The sequence below is a fragment of the Quercus suber genome, unplaced genomic scaffold, assembly GCF_002906115.3.
Source record: "Quercus suber isolate HL8 unplaced genomic scaffold, Cork oak 2.0 scaffold_347, whole genome shotgun sequence".
NCBI lineage: Eukaryota > Viridiplantae > Streptophyta > Magnoliopsida > Fagales > Fagaceae > Quercus > Quercus suber.
This window is the reverse complement of record NW_027069799.1, coordinates 125,051-145,100: the sequence shown is the minus strand read 5'-3', so window position 1 is coordinate 145,100 and position 20,050 is coordinate 125,051. Positions and strand designations below refer to the sequence as shown.

At 34.3% G+C, this 20,050-nt stretch overlaps 1 protein-coding gene and 1 pseudogene across 1 annotated transcript; one reads left to right on the top strand and one right to left on the bottom strand.

The window, feature by feature from the left end:
* The first annotated feature begins 2,303 nt into the window (after positions 1–2,303).
* Positions 2,304–5,238, top strand: LOC112008544 (cathecol O-methyltransferase 1-like; annotated as a pseudogene).
* A 780-nt stretch (positions 5,239–6,018) lies between these two features.
* On the bottom strand, positions 6,019–8,054 carry LOC112008528 (protein CURVATURE THYLAKOID 1B, chloroplastic). The gene is made up of 6 exons (XM_024040851.2): positions 7,700–8,054; positions 7,468–7,571; positions 7,270–7,356; positions 7,090–7,152; positions 6,375–6,412; positions 6,019–6,254 (listed from the first exon to the last, which is right to left on the bottom strand). Exons 1-6 carry the CDS (start codon positions 7,869–7,871, stop codon positions 6,197–6,199), a joined length of 522 nt encoding a protein of 173 aa, XP_023896619.1. The 5' UTR covers positions 7,872–8,054; the 3' UTR covers positions 6,019–6,196.
* Between the last annotated feature and the right edge of the window lie 11,996 nt (positions 8,055–20,050).

Below are 20,050 nucleotides of genomic sequence, written 5' to 3'. Positions count from 1 at the left end.
TTTATCTAGCTTAAACCACCTTCTTCTTCTTTTCTTTTTTCATGTTATTTGCATATAAAACAAATTGTTTACATTGGAAAGTAAGCAAGAGCAAGCAGGGTCTGGCAGCAAATGATGCATAGGAAAACAAAAGTGTATTGCAGGATAAATCACTATTTCCTAGTTTGAGAGGAAGAAAAGCAATAGAACATAGAATAGAAATGAATGAAAAAATAATTTTATAATATTCTTTCTTCTTTAATGAACGAAGAATAAGTCTTAATGTAGAAAATGTAAAGGAATGAAATGAATTTTCTATTCTTTTATAATAATTTCATTTTATTTCATTCTATTTTTGTATGAACTCTCAAATCAAGCCTTAAATTCTTAAAAATAAGCTCTATTTACTTATCTTGATCAAGGCTAAAAATTAAAATTCTAGCTCTTTATTTTTTTTTTTTTCCCCCTTACAGAGTTCAGAATTTTTTTTCTAGGGTTCATTGCAAAGAAATTGGAATACAAGTATATAAGTCGGAAGAGAGACCGGCCACTCTAATTAAAAAATTTATTTATTTATTTATTATTATTTATTATTATTTTAACTTTTGAAAAGGGGAGGTATCTAAACTTTGTCAAATATCTAAACATGCTTAAAGTTTAAAAATGACATTATCTTCAATTTTTCTTGTAGTTTCTCCTCCCATTCTCTCCACTCACTCAATCTCCCATTGATATGAGAAATTATTATTTACAATGGGACAACTACTAAATGTAGTCCCCCTTAACCAATAAGATGAAGTCATCTATATAAATGTATGTACAAACTTCCTAATTAGCACAAAGAGTAAAAAAAAAAAATTACCAGATAACGTCACATTTGCTTAAATAACAGCATTTTATTGGTTGTGAGGTCAAGGAGAACCACGTCAGCAGTCCTCCTAATGGACCTAATAATTTCTCCATTGAGACAAGATAAAAGGATTCCTTCAAGTTTGCTTAATGGAGGATTTACCTCCACATTTTATGGCTGCAATAGCATCTTGATTATCTTATAGTATTCTTTAATCGTTATCAATAAAACTTTCTAAAATCTTATTTTAAAAAGTTTTCCAAAAAAGAAAATCTTATTTAAGAAATATAAATAAATAAAAGGACACCTTGTTGTGCAAGGCAACTTAAATGATGAGTTTTACATCATTTTGAGCATTCTCATTAAGAATTGTAAAAAATTTAACATTTAACATCTCAAAAAGTTACTTTATTCATTTTAACATCTCACTTTACAATACACCCAACATCAAAAGTTCTATTATTTTACCACTTCATTTAAATATTCTTTCTTTATGTTTTCTTTATTTTTTTTTTTATGTTTTCAAATAACTACCATTCATACCATGTTTTCTGTACCCAACAACTACCATTAAACAAATCTTTTTTTTTTCTTTTTCTTTTTTTAACAATCTTGCTAGATTGCAAAATTAATAGGATATACAATTCTTGATGGAGTATGCTTTTTACAAACTTGATGTTAAAATTTAGCATTTATAGCATTTACAATTCTTAATGAGAATGCTCTTAAACTTTATCTAGCTTAAACCACCTTCTTCTTTTTTCTTTTTTCATGTTATTTGCATATAAAACAAATTGTTTACATTGGAAAGTAAGCAAGAGCAAGCAGGGTCTGGCAGCAAATGATGCATAGGAAAACAAAAGTGTATTGCAGGATAAATCACTATTTCCTAGTTTGAGAGGAAGAAAAGCAATAGAACATAGAATAGACATGAATGAAAAAATAATTTTATAATATTCTTTCTTCTTTAATGAACGAAGAATAAGTCTTAATGTAGAAAATGTAAAAGAATGAAATGAATTTTCTATTCTTTTATAATAATTTCATTTTATTTCATTCTATTTTTTTATGAACTCTCACACCAAGCCTTAAATTCTTAAAAATAAGCTCTATTTACTTATCTTGATCAAGGCTAAAAATTAAAATTCTAGCTCTTTAATTTTTTTTTTTTTCCCCCTTACAGAGTCACAGAGTCACACTCTACGTACATACACTCACCCATTTTTCCCGTTGATTTGAAAAAAGGCATATACCTTGTTGTGCAAGGCTACTCAAATGATAATGAGATCTTTGACAGCCTTTTAGACTTTCTCTGACAAAAAATATTAGGTCTTTTTTCTCACCAAAAGCAAAAAAAAGAAGAGTAAAAACCAATGGACAAGAAGCACAAACAGCAGAAGCCAAACCAAAAGCAAGCACAAATGGCTTCTTCACCTTCAAGACAAACCCCAACAACAACCATGGCCAACCAAGACTACAAAAAGAAATAATAAGAAGAAGAAGCATTCTCTCAGGCAATGGAACTGGTGTACGGGTCAGTCCTACCCATGACCATACACGCAGCCATGGAGCTTGGTGTCTTTGATATCTTGGGAAATGCGGGTCCAGATGCTACTCTCTCCGCTGAGCAGATCGTGACCCAAATGCCCACTACAAACCCAGACGCACCGCACCGGCCATGATTGACCGCATCTGTAGCCTACTGGTTCAACACGGCGTGCTTGGTGTCTCTGTGGATGATAATGTTAGAAGGCTTCCTTTTCGCAGAAACTACTGCCTGAATAGCGTGTCCAAGTACTTTGCGCGTTGTAAACAATATGGGGTTTCCTTGGCACCATTGATGACCTTGCTTCATGACAAGGTTTACATGGATAGTTGGTCAGTCATTACTCCACTCCTCATTTCTTTCTTTCTTTCCTTTTCTTTAATCATATAAAAATCCCATCTTTTCTTTAATCATAAGTATCCCTTTTATTTGTATATTCGTTTTAGTTAGTTTTGCTTTGCGATCTTCATGTCCATAGTATGAGAGTTTCTTTGAGATTTTTCTTGAATCCACAGTAATAAAGGAGAGGAAAACCTATGAACCAAATCATCAAAGCTTACTGCTGCTTTGACTAGGGCGGCCTTCTTTTTGATATAGCTTGTTGATTTATCAATTATTTTCGTTATTTTTGCCACCCAAATCTTTCTTTAATCGACCCCACTGCTGGTCATGTTTGTTAAGTATTTGAACTTTCAATAAATAATTGTATTTGTTGGAGCATTTTTGCATCAACAGTATTGTAGAAACTGTGGAATGATAACGACAATGACAAACATCCATACGGACAAAGTGTTGTTTTTTATTTCAATTTTGTTTATATAAAGATATATAAACAAAATACACGAGAAATTTAATATCTAGAAACACATGAGATGCTAGTTGAGCTACCAGCCAAAGTGTTGTTAAATCATTACTTAGATTTTATTATTATTATTATTATTATTATTATTATTACTTTGATTTTTGGGGAGGCGGGTCAATACGCAACATGGTAGACGGGAGGCCTAGGTACCATCTGACTACAAGTCACTTGGGTACTTAGATTTATTTTCATTGTTGTTATTATCATCATTGTTACCTGTGAGCAGATGTAGTTGTGACCGATTGTTTGGCATGTTGGGAAAGTTATGCAAATGGTCTAGTGGTCATAATCTGGTTGTCTAACGCCCAGCTCAAAGGGATACCTGGATGCCTGATTCTAACCCTGTATGAGAAGCCATTCCCAGATTTTATAAGAAGTTTGTAATGGTGGCTAACTTTATTGCTAAATTGAATGGATGTTAGGTCTCAACTGAAGAGTGCCGTTCTTGAAGGCGGACTTCCCTTTAACAGGGTCCATGGAACTCATGCCTATGAGTACGCTGGCAGGGACGGCAGGTTCAGTCAAGTTTTCAACACAGGAATGTTCAACCACACTACCATACTTGTTAAGAAGATGCTCGAGTCCTACAAAAGTTTTCAGAACCTCAAGCAACTGGTTGTTGTTGGTGGTGGCATTGGAGTGGCTCTTAGCTTAATCACTTCCAAATTCCCCAATATAAAGGGCATTAATTTTGACTTGCCTCATGTTATACAACATGCCCCACCCTATCCTGGTATGATGTCTCCCCATTATGTAACTTCTTTAAATAGTATTGTGGAGTTAATTGTTCATTGAAGGTAATTTTCAATTTGATGAGCTTATTGGCTTATAAGAATGAAATGATCAAAAAAATGGTTGGTGATACATTGCATCTTATATTTCATCACTTGAGTGAATTTAGATGCAGGTTCACCTGGTCTCTGCTGCTGTACTCTCTGCAACCTTCATATTATCAATTTCTTTGTGCCACATCTTTCCAAAACTGCATGTGAGAGAGAGAGAGAGAGGGAGTAATTCCAATTAATCTGTTATTTGTGGTTGTTAATGTATAACTGAGTGTTTAGGAGCCTAGATGGTCTTCATCTATCATTTGTGGTCGTTAATGTATAGCTGAATGTCCTAGATGGTCTTCAGTGATTAGTTCATTGAGTGCCTCGATTAAAGGGTGAGTTAATTTATCTTGCAGGTGTGAAACATGTAGCTGGAGATATGTTTGAAAGCATTCCAAAAGGAGATGCCATACTTTTGATGGTGAGTTTTGACTTTTGAGTATGTTGGGTATTCTTTCCTGATTTTCTTTGGTCTTATGCTTTTTTTTTTTTCTTTTCTTTTTTTGAAATTTAGTACTTGTACTGATGACGTAAACATTATATGCTGTCAGTAAATAATCCATTTTTGAAATTCAGTAAAAAGTTATGCATTTTTTTTCCTGAATGAAAAATTATGAGATTGTTGATGTTATGTAGGGGATACTTCATGAATGATTGGAGTGACGATCGCTGCTTGAAATTGTTGGAGAACTGCTACAATTCTCTTCCAAATGATGGAAAGGTGATTGTTGTGGAGCAGATTCTTCCAATTTATCCAGAGATTTCCACTTTTGCAAGGAGCAAATTCCTACTAGATATGCTTTTGATGACTCAAAAACCGGGAGGAAAGGAGCGGAAGCAACATGAATTTGATCCATTGGCATTTGGATCTGGCTTTATGAGTTTTGCTCTTCCGTGCTATTTCTGTAATTCGCATGTGATGGAGTTCTACAAGAAGGGTGTGAAATCCGTATCAGTTGTGGTGTAGGTTGAACACATCTTTTGTAGGAGCTGACAGTCTAAATGTTTTACCTAGTCACTGAGACTTAAGGATCTGTTTCTGATGATATTATTATCTCAATATGGGATGTTTGTGACTCATTCTATGAGAATGGAATTAACTTCATATTTTTGATTGCTCTAGGACTTTGTTCTGGATTTGGTAATTGCTAATTTACTATATATCTGATAACTGAGTCTATTATCACTGTTGAAGTGCACCTGTTTGAAAGTGTTTGATATATGGTCAAGAGTCAAATTTTGGGACCAAAGGGAATCATTCTTCTTGAGAAATATGTGGAAAGGTTTGAATGTTTATAAGCTTTGTTTCAAGCTCTTTTTGGGTTTAAATCCCTTTGTTTTGGTAAGTCAGTTTGAAAATTCGTGATAATCAAGATTAATGAGCTTGCTATCATGAAGAGCTGTTTATAGCTCCACTGTGATTGATGAACTTCTCTTTTATGCCTATAATCCTTGCGTTTTCTGCCATGAAACCCTGAGTGGTAAATTTTATTTGCTTAGAATTCACAACCCTGTTTTCCAGTTTCAGACTGCAGTATAAGAATTCCCTAGATGCTAAAAATTATCTCGACATTCATGTGGTGTTGCTGCTCCTCATGGTGACTTTAATCCTAATCTACACTCTTACCATTGGAAAAGTGGTTCAAACCCACTAATTTTATGTGGCTCGAAACGCAAACTCTTTGTTTGTGGATGTCTCTCCATACCCTTCAGATTTTTTCACTTCCTATTTGCTATTGCAAGTAATTGTGCTGAATATCTTACTCAAATTCGTTATTAATCAAATGCCTCCATTGCTTCCTCAAAATCAAGTGAATTATTTTCTAAAGCTTAAATTTCCAAGCAAGCAAACTATATGCTAGATGTATACTATATTTGTAGTCAGTGAAGTTCTTCTAGCTCTTCCAAAGTAACAGAAATGGCGATCATGGGATTCAATTGGTGCTAAAGGTAAAGGGGAAATAAAATATAATGGTTTCATATATAGTCAAGATGGAGTACATATTAGATGGGTTAGAAGCTTATGCCAAGAAAACGAACTATGGTTACATTTTCATGACAATGCTGCAAGATATTTGCTTCAAAAACCAGGTCCACCTAATCTCAGCAGCATTACCCATTGAGTTCCTCTAGCTGCTCCCAATTATATCCTTGTATGTAACTTTTATCTTCTCTAACAAAGCTTCCCTGAAATTTATTTGATGACGCATGGTGAAAAAATTGCACAAAACAATTCTTCAAAATGATGGTAGTTATCATGAAAATTGGAACTAAGTTTTTGATGGTAGAGTCCAATTTGACACTAACCTGTCTGGTTTGAAAACCAGGTTCTTGTATGCAAACCACTGCAAAGAAAGACAATGAAGATGGATGCATAAGAAATAGACAAAAGCACAAAAATTTCAAATTAAGCACTCCAGAAAATGATTTTCTTCTAAGAATGTCCCTTAGAATAACAGTTATATAATTTATTTTCTCACTTTTTAATAGCTTAAGTTTTTTAAGACTAATAATAATTTAACATAGAATCAAAACAACTTAGAATAATGATTAAAATGATCAATTTCATAATAGTTTAAACTTTTGTGACAAGTATGATTTTATCAATATGTCTTTGATCACATAAATTTTAGTCCATGAGATTGGGGGATCAAGGGTGTAAAATTTTGCATGCTGTTATTTGCATTAGACTTCAACCGAGTCATAGAAATTGATTATCAAGACGAACCTAGATTATTTGGCTAAGATAGTAATTGTGTGATTAAACCACAAGGATTGTCTTGGATCATCCACCTAATAGTTGGTAGGAAATTCCTAGAATTGATCTGGAGGAAAATTTTAATTTCCATTCAGGAATTCATTCCTGGGATGCAAACAGTCAATGAATGTTGACAACCACATACTTGGAACAATTCAAATTGTTCAGCAGGGAAGACAATGAAACGGCCCCCTAGGTTCTTACCAGTTTTATATTTGTATAAAAGTTGCAAAAGAATAAAGCAATAAAGCAAATTCAACTTACCCCAGAATAGCCAATGCCCACAAGCTCAAGAACACCAGGAATTAAAGGAAGCCTATCAATTGCCTGGAAAAGTAATACCCATCTCTCAAAAACCTTCTTACTAATCATGTTAAATTATATTTTGAAGAAAGATTAACAAATGCAATAATAATTTATTAACTAGCAATTGGAGAACCTCACCGAGATCATCCCAGTGGAGCCCCATAGTGCAACCACACCAGCTACTGCAAGTGAACTCACTGCATACTTATCTTCAACTTTGTCCCACTGTGCATCCAAGGGAATCAATTTTCATGAATTCATGTCAACAATTACCGAATTCTCTTACAACACTAGAGAATATTGATTAGATCATTCATAATAATGTCAAATCCTTACGGCTTCTTGAACTGTCTTCACAATCTCTGGCAGCTCAGCTACTGCAACTTCTGCTGGCGCCTCTCCAGTGGCCATGGCCATGACATTGCGAGCTAGCTTACGGCCTGAAACCAGGAAGATAAATAACTATTATCATGGCCATCCATATCTATAAACACTAGTAGCAACATGGATAAAGCAGGTTTAAGTTGAAGGGTGCTCTTCTATGTGTATGTGTATGTGATGGACTCACAATAAGCTGTGGTCTTCCAAGGTTTGTTTTGAGATTGCTGCACAGGAGGAGGGGGCAGTGTGGGGAGTGACACACACTGTGGTGATGAAGCAGCTGATTGGCGAGGAGCCTTGACATCAACAAGGGTGGATGAGGAGGAGATTGTGAGTGTGGAGGAGGAGGTTGAGGCCATTATTACTGAACCCCTACAGATTATACTTTGTGAGAGATCCTGAGGCCACTAGAGAGAGAAGAGTTTGGAGAAAGGATTAATAGGTAAGCTTTCTTTGTTTGTCTGGGTTTATTACTTTGCTTTTTGGGGAGGTGATAATTTGCGATGAAAAGTGGAGATCCCTGTTCTTCCAAGTTGAAGAGGGACAACCGCTCATTACATTTTATCAGGATAGTGTGCTGACATGGCTGTAGGATAAGGTATTTTATGGTGTTTTATTGGATAGGAGGATCCAGGTTGGACCTTTGTTTCTTCAAAATCCTTCATTATGTTATCTTTCTCCCTAGAGGACCAAAATATCTCTACATATAATCTCACGGGGTTTGTAGCTAATAAATTATATCTCCTGCATCTAAAGGGAGTGCTTAGGTTGGAAATTGCATAGATGTATCTGTCTGTATGTTTGTGTATACTGTGTACATAATTTGTATATCCAAACATTAAATTATCTCTTCAATTGCCTCCTGTGCATTTACCACTAGTACCATTTGTTTCTGCTAAAATTACTTCCTTGTATCTGCCTGCCCAAAAAAATCTCTTTTAGTTGAAAGGAAAAAAAAAAAACACACACACACACGCTGCTGAATCAGATAAGATTATCACAACCACCCGAATCCACGGCTATATTAAACATCTTAATAAATGTTGATAGCTCCAAGATAATTGTCTACTCTGGTTTCTGATGTTCTGTACCAGAAAAAATAGGCAATGAAAAGAGGGGGCCAAAAAATAATCAACAAGTGTTTGGTGCTGGTAGTTATCACGAAATGAATGGAAGAAGTCTATGCTTTCATTAATTAGCAAAGAAAGATTACAAAACCTTATATACAATGAGTAAAGCAAGTTAACCAACTAACTGCCACTAATAGAACAGAAAAACTAACTTCACACGTGTGTCTACAGTAATAAGTAATAACTAACATTCTCACGTGCCATCACTTAAAGGAATTAATTCAGCTACTAAACTACAAGCCGTATCTACAGTATATAACTATCTTGTGTCGTTTATGCACAGTTGTTCTTCTAATCAAGCTCCACTGCTCTTATTGCTCCGCTCTTGCTGCTTCCTTGTGCTCATTACTGTCTACACTCTTATACTCCCCCTCAAGAACAAATGGTGTGTGTATGTTTATCATTCCCATCTTGCAATCAAGATTAGAAAATTGATTATAACTTAATGCTTTGGTAAGCATATCCGCTAATTGACAATGAGTCATAACATAATTTAGCTTGATAATCCTTTCCAAAACTTTGTCCCTGACCACATGACAATCTATTTCAATATACTTTGTCCTCTCATGGAAGACTAGATTAGAGCCAATGTGCAATGCTGCCTGACTGTCACAAAACAACAAAGCCTCTTTATCATGTTTGACCCCAATGTCTTTAAGAAAGTATAAAATCCATACAATCTCACATGTTGCAACTGTCATGGCTTTGTACTCAATTTCTACTAAGGATCTTGATTCTGTAGACTACTTCTTTGACTTCCAAGACACCAAAGAGTCCCCAATGAAGATACTATAACCTGTAACAGGCCTTCTTGTGTCAGGGCATGAGACCTAATCAGCATCTACAAACCACTTCAAGTGTAAATATGTGTTAGAGGAGAACATAAGACCCTTTCCTGGTTCACCTTTTAGGTATTGCAAGACTCCATATGCTGCATACAGGTGTGGTTTTCTTGGTCTAGACATGTATTAACTAAGTTTATGGACAACAAAAGTGATATTTGGTCTTGTGATTGTCAAATACAATAACCTGCCTATCAACCTTCTGTAGCTACTTAGATCTTTAAGCTCTTCTCCCTCCAACTTACTTAATCTGAGATTTTGTTCCATAGGTGTCTTAGCTAGCTTACATCCAAGCATACTAGCATCGTTAAGAACTTCAAGTGTGTACTTTCTTTGACAAAGAGAAATCCCTTTGTCTGATCCGGCAACCTCCACTCTAAGAAAGTACTTCAAGTCACCTAGATCCTTTAACTTGAACCTATCTGTCTTAGTTTTATCATTACAAGCTATTAAGACATCATCCACATACACTAAAAGAACCATGAAAACATCACCTTGCCTTCTAGTAAATAAGGAATAATAAGCTTCGGACTGAGCGAAACCAAGTTGAAGCAACATACCAGAAAAGTTAGCAAACCATTGCCTAAGCTTGTTTAAGACCATATAAGGATTTATTGAGCTTACAAACTACCTCCCCCTGGCTATGAAACCCTTGTGGAAGAGCCATATACACCTCTTCATCTAAATCACCATGAAGAAAGGCTTTATTCACATCCAATTGACTAAGAAACCAGCCCTGAATTGCAGCCACAGCAAGAAGAATTTTGACAGAAACCATCTTTGAAACAGGAGAAAAGGTTTCAAAGTAATCCACACCTTCTTTCTGTGTAAATCCCTTAGCAACTAACCTGGCCTTGTACCTTTCAATTGAACCATCAGCCTTGTACTTAATCTTGTATACCCATTTACATCCTATGGGTTTCTTACTAGCAAGTAGTGGGGTCAATGTCCAAGTATTATTAGCCTCAAGTGCAGCTATTCCAGTAGCCATAGCCTCTTGCCATTTGGGATCAGAAGCAGCTTGGTAATAGTAAGTAGGCTCAACAAGGGAAGAAATTGAACAACAGAAAGACTTGAAAGAAGGAGAGAGGTGGTGATAAGAAACATGTGAAGAAAAAGGATGGAAAGTACTTGAATGAGGAGGATTGGCATCAAGAACAAAATATACCTAATTGCAGTGATAAGCCTGTAAATAAGAAGGTTGTTTGACTAATCTAGAAGACCTAATAGGGACAAGATCAACAACAGGTTCAGGAGGGTCTACAGGTACCTCATCAAGCAAATCATCATAAAGGGAATGATGAATTTGGATGATTGAATCATGAGGTATAGCAGAAGAAGAGGATTTGGACTAAAGGATGTTATCAAAAAGATGATCAACAGCAAGAACACAAGGTAAAGGTAAAGCAAACTGAGGGACAGAACCACAATAAGTAGAAACAAAAGGGAAAACAGTTTCATGGAAAATGACATCCCTGGAGACAAAAATAGTATGAGACTCAAGATCAAATATTTTATACTCTTTGACATTGTAAGGATATCTAAGAAAAACACATTTTCTTGCTCTTGGAGAGAACTTGGTCCCTGTATGAGCAATGGTTTAGGCAAAACACAAGCAACTAAAGACCTTGAGATGAGCATAATATGAAAGTTTGTGAAAAAGGAGTTCAAAAGGAGTTTTATCGTGCAATAAATTAGATGGCAGCCTGTTAATGAGATAGGCAACAATTAAAACATAGTCACCCCAAAATTGGAGGGAATTTTGTGATTGAATTTGCAAAACTCTAGCTATGGAAAGAAGTTGTTGATGTTTCCTCTTCACAACAAAATTTTGTTGTGGAGTGTAAACACAGCTATGTTGATGAATAATTCCATGAGAATTAAGAAAGTCAAATATATCAAACTCTTTAGCATTATCAGTCCTTATAGCTTTGATTTTTAGGCCAAACTGAGTATGAACCATAGTATAGAAAGAGTAAAATAACTTCCTAACTTCAGATTTAGACTTTATCAAAAATAACCATGTTGGTTTTGTAGCATCATCCACAACAGTTAAAAAAATAATTGAAGTCATCCAAAGTAAGAGTTGAATTGGTTCCCATACATCCATATGAACCAAATCAAAAACACAACTACTAAGTTTATTATGAAAAGGTAATGGCAATCTTTTAAGTTTTGTCATGGGACAGATTTGACAATCTTTATTACATGAAGGTTGTAAAGAAGGAATAACATGACACAAAGTATTGAGTTTGATGTCGAAGGGGTGACCTAATCTTGCATGCCAAATGGAAGAAGATTGAATATGAACACGGGTGGAAGTTGCTGCAGTGAAATGACTAAAAACATCATTGATGTTGTGAGCAGCTAAGAAAGCAGCAAGGGAAGAACTAGATGAATGTTGAAGGCTGTCAAACTGCAACAGATACAATCCATCAAGTGCCTTGCCTACCCCAATCGTTTTCCAAGAGGAAAGGTCCTAAACAAAACAATAAGCAGAGAGAAAAGCAAGACAATATGGCTAAGATTGAGTCAAAGTACTAACAAATAATAGATTAAAAGTAAAAGATGGGACACAAAGGACATTCTTGAGAATAAGAGAAAAAGATAGAACAACAGTCCCAATATGAGTTACTTGTGCTAATTCCCCATTAGGCAATTGAACCAAAGACTATTTAGTAGTAGTAATTGAGGTTAACAAATCAACTGAACAGGAAAAATGATCAGTGGAACTAGTATCCAACACCCAAGTATTTCTACCATAAGCCCTTCTATTGACCACTTGTGTTGCAAAGACACTATAAGAAAAATCAATACCTGCCATTGCCACATTGGTAGAGTTGGAAGAAGATGCTACATTGGCCATTGGGGCTTCTGATGCTTGGGTGTTGTTGCAAGAGAGGAATTGGATGCACCAAACAAAGCAAGTGTCTGCTAACACTGCTCAGGTGTGAAGGCAGAAGGTTGATGCATTGGAGAAACAAATGACAAGCATTCTGAACTAGAACTTGAGGATACTTGATGTGCTATGGAAGGTTTATTCTTGAACTTAAACCCTGGTGGAAAACCATGCAATTTGTAGCACTTATCGCAGTGTGACCAGTCTTACCACAATGAGTACAAACTAGTCTATCCTTACCCTTCCCACCAAAATTAGCAAGTTTGGAACCATGGGTAACATGATCATTAGGCATTTTAGCAGCTAAAATAGTAGAATCAACCTTAACAACAGAAGCATTTGGGATTGATCTTTGTGTTGCTTCTTGAATTAGCAAAGAATAAACCTTGCTGAGTGATGGAATTGGATCCATAAGCAACACTTGAGTCCTAACTTGTGAGAAAGAATCATTCAATCCCATTAGGAACTTAATCACAGACTCTCTGACTTGTAAATCAGTAAGCCTTTTGTTAATGTTACATACACACTTTCCACAAGTAAATGAAGGAAATGGACTAAGGTTTTGCAATTGATCCTAAAATACCTTCAATGGAGTAAAGAAATCAGTGATAGACATCTAACCTTGATGTAATTCTGCAATATCTTTTTGAAGATTGAAAACCCTTGGTCCATTGGTTTGGGCAAAACGATTCTTCAAGTCATTCCAAATCTCTAAGGTAGTGTCCTCATAGATAATGCTTGCTTGAAGTTTTGGAGAGACTGAATTGGTCAACCAGGCTCCAACCATGTTGTCACACTTGATCCATGCTTGCATAGCTGAAAGAGTAGATACCAATGGTGATGAGAAAGTCAGAGTCCCATCAATGAACTCTAATTTGTTCTTGGTGAGAAAAGCCTTCCTCACAGCTCGAGCCCAAGCTGAATAATTTTCTCCAGTACTTAAAGGCTATGTAACAAGTGCTAAACTTGGACTCTTTGCATGATGCAAGAACAGAGGGTCATCCATTGGAGAATCTTGCAAAGAAGAAGATGGATTCTCAGGTGCAAAGCCATTGGCAGAATCATTTGCAGTCATAGTAGTTGCAATAGAAGCCATTGTTGGCAAAAGAAGAAAATTTTCTCAAAAACAAAGTGTTTTTCTCGAGAAAATTTAAAAAAAAAAAAAAAAAAACTGAAGAAAATGCAAAATCCTAGAAAGATTTGGGTATTTGCTCTGATACCATATCACGAAATGAATGGAAGAAGTCTATGCTTTCATTAATTAGCAAAGAAAGATTACAAAACCTTATATACAATGAGTAAAGCAAGCTAACCAATTATAACTGCTACTAACAGAACAGAAAAACTAACCTTACATGTGTGTCTACAGTAATAACTAACATTCTCATGTGCCATCACTTAAAGGAATTAATTCAGCTACTAAACTACAAGTCGTATCTACAGTATATAACTATCTTGTGTCGTTTATGCAGTGTTGTTCTTCTGATCAAGCTCTACTGCTCTTATTGCTCTGCTCTTGCTACTTCCTTGCGCTCATTACTGTCTACACTCTGGTAGTAGTCTATGCTTTATGATAAAGAGCGTCTAATTTCAGTGAGTTCAGCACATCTATTGGCTTGTCTAAAACAATGTCTAACCTGAACCTGATGGAAGCATCTCAACAGATGTCTACAGTCATCCAGTAAAGGAGAAACAACCATGTTCACATAATCCGAGTTCAGCACAGCATCCATAATGACTCTGGCATCAACTTCAACTACTAGACATTGAATATTAAGGTTGTTGCAAAGAACCAACCCATCTCTGAGACATTGAATATTAAGGTTGTTACAATATATGACATCATAAATTCTAGGGGAATTCATTTCAAACCCTATTAAGTTTGGAGTAGTCTAAATTAAACCCTATAATTTGAAGATATCAAAATAAACCCCAAACTTCTGAAATGTATCAAATTAAACTCTGGTGTCAAAATTGGTGTAACACTGTTACTTAAACGTTAACTATATAATAATAATAATAATAAAAGTTAAAAAAATTAATAAAAAAAAAAAAAGAATAGACTGAATCTGGAGTTCCTTCAAGGCCTTGATGGAAAGCGGATCAAACACACTGGAATAGAAGCTCAAACCTCAAACCCATCAAATCAAAAACCATTGGCATCTTTACTGATCAAAACCCATGAGCTCATACCCCCCAATTGCCCAAACCCAATACAAATCCAATGCAATGAATATGATTTCGTCAACTTTACAGTAAAATTTTCTTAAAAATTCTATAAGACCTTAATCAAAAGTGGCAAGATTTGAATTCAAGGTTTGTCGGGAAAAAAAAAAAATCCCAAAAAACTTTCGATGAATGTCATTTTTTATTTTTGGCTTCTTGCCAGTTGCCACCATACTCAATAGGCTGGCCGAATTGTATACAAATGCAAAATTTGAAAAAGTGATATCCATGTAATTTAGCTAGGTGGTATAATGATAATATAATTTCACTACATAGGTCTTACAAAATGATGTGTCACCGATCACAAATAATTTAAATACTAATTTATTATCTAATTAAAATAGAACCAATCATAGTTAATGTAATATCAATTTGTAAACATTTTGTAATACTTTTAGTGTTTTCCTAACTTAATATACACTTTTCCAAACAAAGGTAAAGGTTCTCTTTTTTGTAGGATTTGAAACATGTGGTTAGTGAGTGCAATAAATTTTTTTTTTTTTTTTTTTAAATGTGGTTAGTAAGTAATTTTAATTTTAACTATATAATAATAATAATAATAATAATAAAAGTTAAAAAAATTAATTAAAAAAAAAAAAAAGAATAGACTGAATCTGGACTTCCTTCAAGGCCTTGATGGAAAGCGGATCAAACACACTGGAATAGAAGCTCAAACGTCAAACCCATCAAATCAAAAACCATTGGCATCTTTACTGATCAAAACCCATGAGCTCATACCCCCCAATTGCCCAAACCCAATACAAATCCAATGCAATGAATATGATTTCGTCAACTTTACAGTAAAATTTTCTTAAAAATTCTATAAGACCTTAATCAAAAGTGGCAAGATTTAAATTCAAGGTTTGTCGGGAAAAAAATAAATAAATCCCAAAAAACTTTCGATGAATGTCATTTTTTATTCTTGGCTTCTTGCCAGTTGCCACCATACTCAATAGGCTGGCCGAATTGTATACAAATGCAAAATTTGAAAAAGTGATATCCATGTAATTTAGCTAGGTGGTATAATGATAATATAATTTCACTACATAGGTCTTACAAAATGATGTGTCACCGATCACAAGTAATTTAAATACTAATTTATTATCTAATTAAAATAGAACCAATCATAGTTAATGTAATATCAATTTGTAAACATTTTGTAATACTTTTAGTGTTTTCCTAACTTAATATACACTTTTCCAAACAAAGGTAAAGGTTCTCTTTTTTGTAGGATTTGAAACATGTGGTTAGTGAGTGCAATAAATTTTTTATTTTTATTTTTTAAATGTGGTTAGTAAGTAATTTTAATCTTGGAAAGACTGGTTTTTAAACTCGAAATCGTGACACATGAATTAAGTTCTGGTATGTACTTAGTTAGACATTTATCAAAGATAATATAATGAATAATACTAGTGGTGAGGATATTTCATGGTGCTGGCTTAAGAAAGAAGGGCGTTTCCTAATCTAAGGGCCCATTTCCAAGTAAAGATTAAAGAACATGTGAAGACAAGGACGGTTTTCACAAAGAGCATAAAAGAATCAAAAAGTGATGAAAGAAAACGAAAGAAGAAAAGAGAGGGGACACTCCATTTAGAGGTGAATAATTTCTTTGTTAAAAGGGTGGACAGTGAAGAGAAAGGTTGTTTTGGATCCAAATACAAAACTCAAACCTATGTCCCCACATCACAAGGACCTTGTCCTCTTGTTTAACTTATCTTTGTGCATATATATGTTTGCATCTCTCTTGTTTGGTAAATTCTCCCAATGTGGCATCTGACTTTTGTATATACCTCTGCCAAACCCAACCCACAAGTCCCTGACCCACACTCACTCTCTGTGCTTCAACCTTCAAGTTCAACTAGCTGAGCTAAAATCCAACCCTTCTTAAAGGAAAAATAAAGTTACAAATTTTTAAAAAAATTTGCACATGACCACATGAGGTTCTCATGAAAAAGTCCACATCATTGAGCAAGTTCTTTTGAGATATCTCATTTGAAGCAACAAGACCCACAATTCCGTTAATTAATGCTACAATTAAACTTTCACATTTTCTTTTGAAATTTGAATGAAAATCCTTAGAACCCATGCTATTTATGTCTATTTTAATGTAAATCTTCTAATTTTTTTTTAAAGAGTTTTAACCTATGGCGTCCGCTCCTGATAATAGCTCTTTATTATCAGACCAAGACACTAATCAGTTTTTGATGTAGGCGAGGATTGAACCCCAGATCTCTTGTAAATCTTCTAATTCTAAAATTGATATAAGAAAGTATAATTTATTGGATTTTGAGCTATTATATTATGTAATTACCACGTGAGATGTAAAAGTTAAGGTAGTAAAAAAAAAAATTTAAAATAATAATAAAATGATAAAAAGGTTAAAAATAATTACATCTTTACTCTTTAGATCTTATAACAAGCTGTAATCGCCTTTTTCCTTAATAAATAAATAACTGTAATTGCCTGTTATACCGGATCTCAATCCCAATTCAACCTCACGGTCCTCACCTGATCACTGTGACCAACAAAAAAAATAATAATCAGCCATGCTAAAGGGAAAAGATCATACGCTGAAAGCTTTCATACGGCTTTTCCGCAGCATCTTTCGCGCAACCGTGCAACAACGGAAAGTTTGTTTTTTATCAGCAAAAACTCTACCACCCCAACTTATATTATACAACTTTTTTCTTTTGTTTGGAGAGAGTTTCAAACTATCCACTCCTATTTTATTTTATTAGGCGAAAGTTGGATTTTAAATTTTTTATTCAATTATTTTATTAGTTGAACTATCTGAAACTCAAATGTTATATTATACAACTTTGCCACAACTTTAATATGATAAAATTTTATCGCAATTTTGATTTGATAAACTATGAATGATGAAGAGAAAAAATAATGAGTCCATGTAAAAGTAATAAATAATCAAGGGCAATATGCCACAAAATAATTGAGAAAAAAAAAAAGTTGTTGTTTAGTTGTAAGAGTATCTACAGCAGTTGTGCTATTTTTTTAGCTATTTGACACCACAAAAATTCACTTTATTTATTTTACCTACTCGTTTTACAATATATCCAGCATCAGTAGATCTATTTTAACTTTCAATACAATAAAATAATACAAACATCTAGGGGTGGCAAAATTTGACACAACCTGCGAACCCGACATGACACGACACGAAATTAATAGGTTATGGATTGAGACTTAATTGATTCGTGTCATATTCGGGTTGACACGATTGACCCGTTTAATAAACATGTTGGATTAGTGTTCATCATATAGAACCCATTTGACCTGTCTGGCTTGTTTAATTAAATGACATTTTACCAATATACCCTTTAAACCCTAGGTATATAAACTTATTAGTTGTTGCGGTTTATTTTCTTTGACATATTATAATTGATTATTTGTGATATTGAGACATGCTTTAATTTTGAATGATTATTTGTGATGCAATAAGTTGTTAGTTCTGAATTTTATATTAAAAATATTTATTTGTTTGGTTTTTCATAATTTATATCAATTTGGTTAATAGTTAATACTAGAAATTTTCTTTTCTTTTCATTTTGATAAAATTTGATAAACAAGTCGACACGACTAACCTGTTTAATAAATGGATTGTGCTAGAGTTGAGGAATCTTAACTCGTTTAATAAACATATAAGACTAGGGTTGACTTATATAATCAAATACTCATGAGTCGATACGACACGAACTCGACGCATGAACACAAATTGCCACCTCTATAAACATTACAATAAAATAATATATCTACTACATTATTTTATTAATTTCTTTCTTTCTCTCTATCTCTGCCCTCTGCCTCTCTCCACTCTCCACTCTCTCTTCTCTCTCACTACTCTCCCTTCTTTTCCCAGCAAGTCTCGTCGCCACTCTTTCATTCCCACCCATCACGATCTCGAAACCTTTCTCGTTGTCGCCAGAGATGAACTCGTCGAAGCTCTTGAGGATCATGTCGTGGATGAGGGCCTCTTAGGCCACTAATAACATTGGCATTCTCCGGTCGAGGTCACAAGTTTGTGGGTTGTGCCGTGGGTTTATGATCTTTCTCTCTACTCTAACCAATCTACCGTGGGTTTGTGATTTGTGATGTGGGTTTGTGTTTTGTGGTAGTTGTGGATTGTTTTTGTTTATAGTGGAGGTGAAGTGTGGATTACTCACCAAATCATTGAGTTAATTCGATGGCGTAAGGCAAGAGAGTTGGGCCGGTAAGGAGTGAAGGAGTGCAATGGGTTAATGCGATGAGTGTGGTTGACAGCAAAGCGTGGGTCGGCGGCATGCAAATCAGTGTGGAGGAAGAGAGAAGCAGATGGAGAGAGAGAGAGAGTGAGGAGAGAGACACAAAGAAAAAATAGTAAAATAATCAAAAGCAGTGTGAACGCACAAAAACAGTGCACAGCTATTTTTGGTTGTGCACTATATCTGTGAAGCCAAAAAATATAAATCTAACCCCACTATTATAGTGTATATTTTGGTGTTTGATAGTATTAAAAATAGCAATATAGTTGTTTAGCACTATTCCTGTAAATGCTCGATGCTCTCGGTAGTCTTAAAATTAAAATTACTCACATTAACAGTGGCCTCACCTCACTGAGCTATGACATAAGCGCAGGCCATCAAGGCGTGATTGACTGTACAAACTCCTCTATCCATATACCTTTGACCATTTTTTTTTTTTTTGCAATTCCAACTTAAAAGAAAAGTTAAAAATAAAACAATAATATATATATGTATGTATTTTTTCATAACTGTTTTACTTTATCAGTTGTATGTAATAATTTCATGGACCCAATACTTATATGTATTTGTGTGTGGCATTATTGTATATTAAAAAAATAAAACTAAAAAAATAAATAAGAATGTTGAAATAGTGAATTTTTTTTTATATATAAGATAAAAACTCTACTCTAATTAAATTTAAGTATATAAATGTAAAATCTTCTTCTGAAAATTTGAACTCTAATCTTTATTCTCCACATTATTGTGGAGTGATTATTTCATATGCGATAGCCACTACGTTGTGTTAGTTTAAGAAGAAAATGAAAAAAAAAAATAAAAAGAAATTAAATCTTTTATGTTATTTGGTTAACATAAAAAATAAAATAAAAAGAACTAAATTTAATGAAATTTATGGCTCACATTTTTTTCTTTCATGTTTAATGAAAATTTAATGAACTAAACTGTAAAAGTGTATTGATTCGAGATGAGGTTAACCGTTGGTCAAAGCATGGAGTACTATAATATATGGTGTGATGTACCTCTGAATAGAGTGAGGTGTGATGGGATTCTGTTCCGTTTGATCTTTTATTGATTGTACGGTGATGAAGGCTTTAGAAGTTCTTTTTTTTTTTTTTTTTTGGGAGGAACAGAAGACTTTAGAAGTTAGAAGGACCAGGTGGTCCGAAATTTGTAGGTGTAGAAGAG

What these genes read in the sequence shown, in the direction of transcription:
- LOC112008528 (XM_024040851.2), bottom strand. Translation starts at nt 7,871, where the DNA reads ATGGCCTCAACCTCCTCCTCCACACTCACAATCTCCTCCTCATCCACC. An exon ending in TTGGAAGACCACAGCTTATT is followed by an intron (nt 7,572 to 7,699) that starts GTGAGTCCATCA and finishes TCCTGGTTTCAG; the next exon opens with GCCGTAAGCTAGCTCGCAAT. An exon ending in TGAAGACAGTTCAAGAAGCC is followed by an intron (nt 7,357 to 7,467) that starts GTAAGGATTTGA and finishes TTGGATGCACAG; the next exon opens with TGGGACAAAGTTGAAGATAA.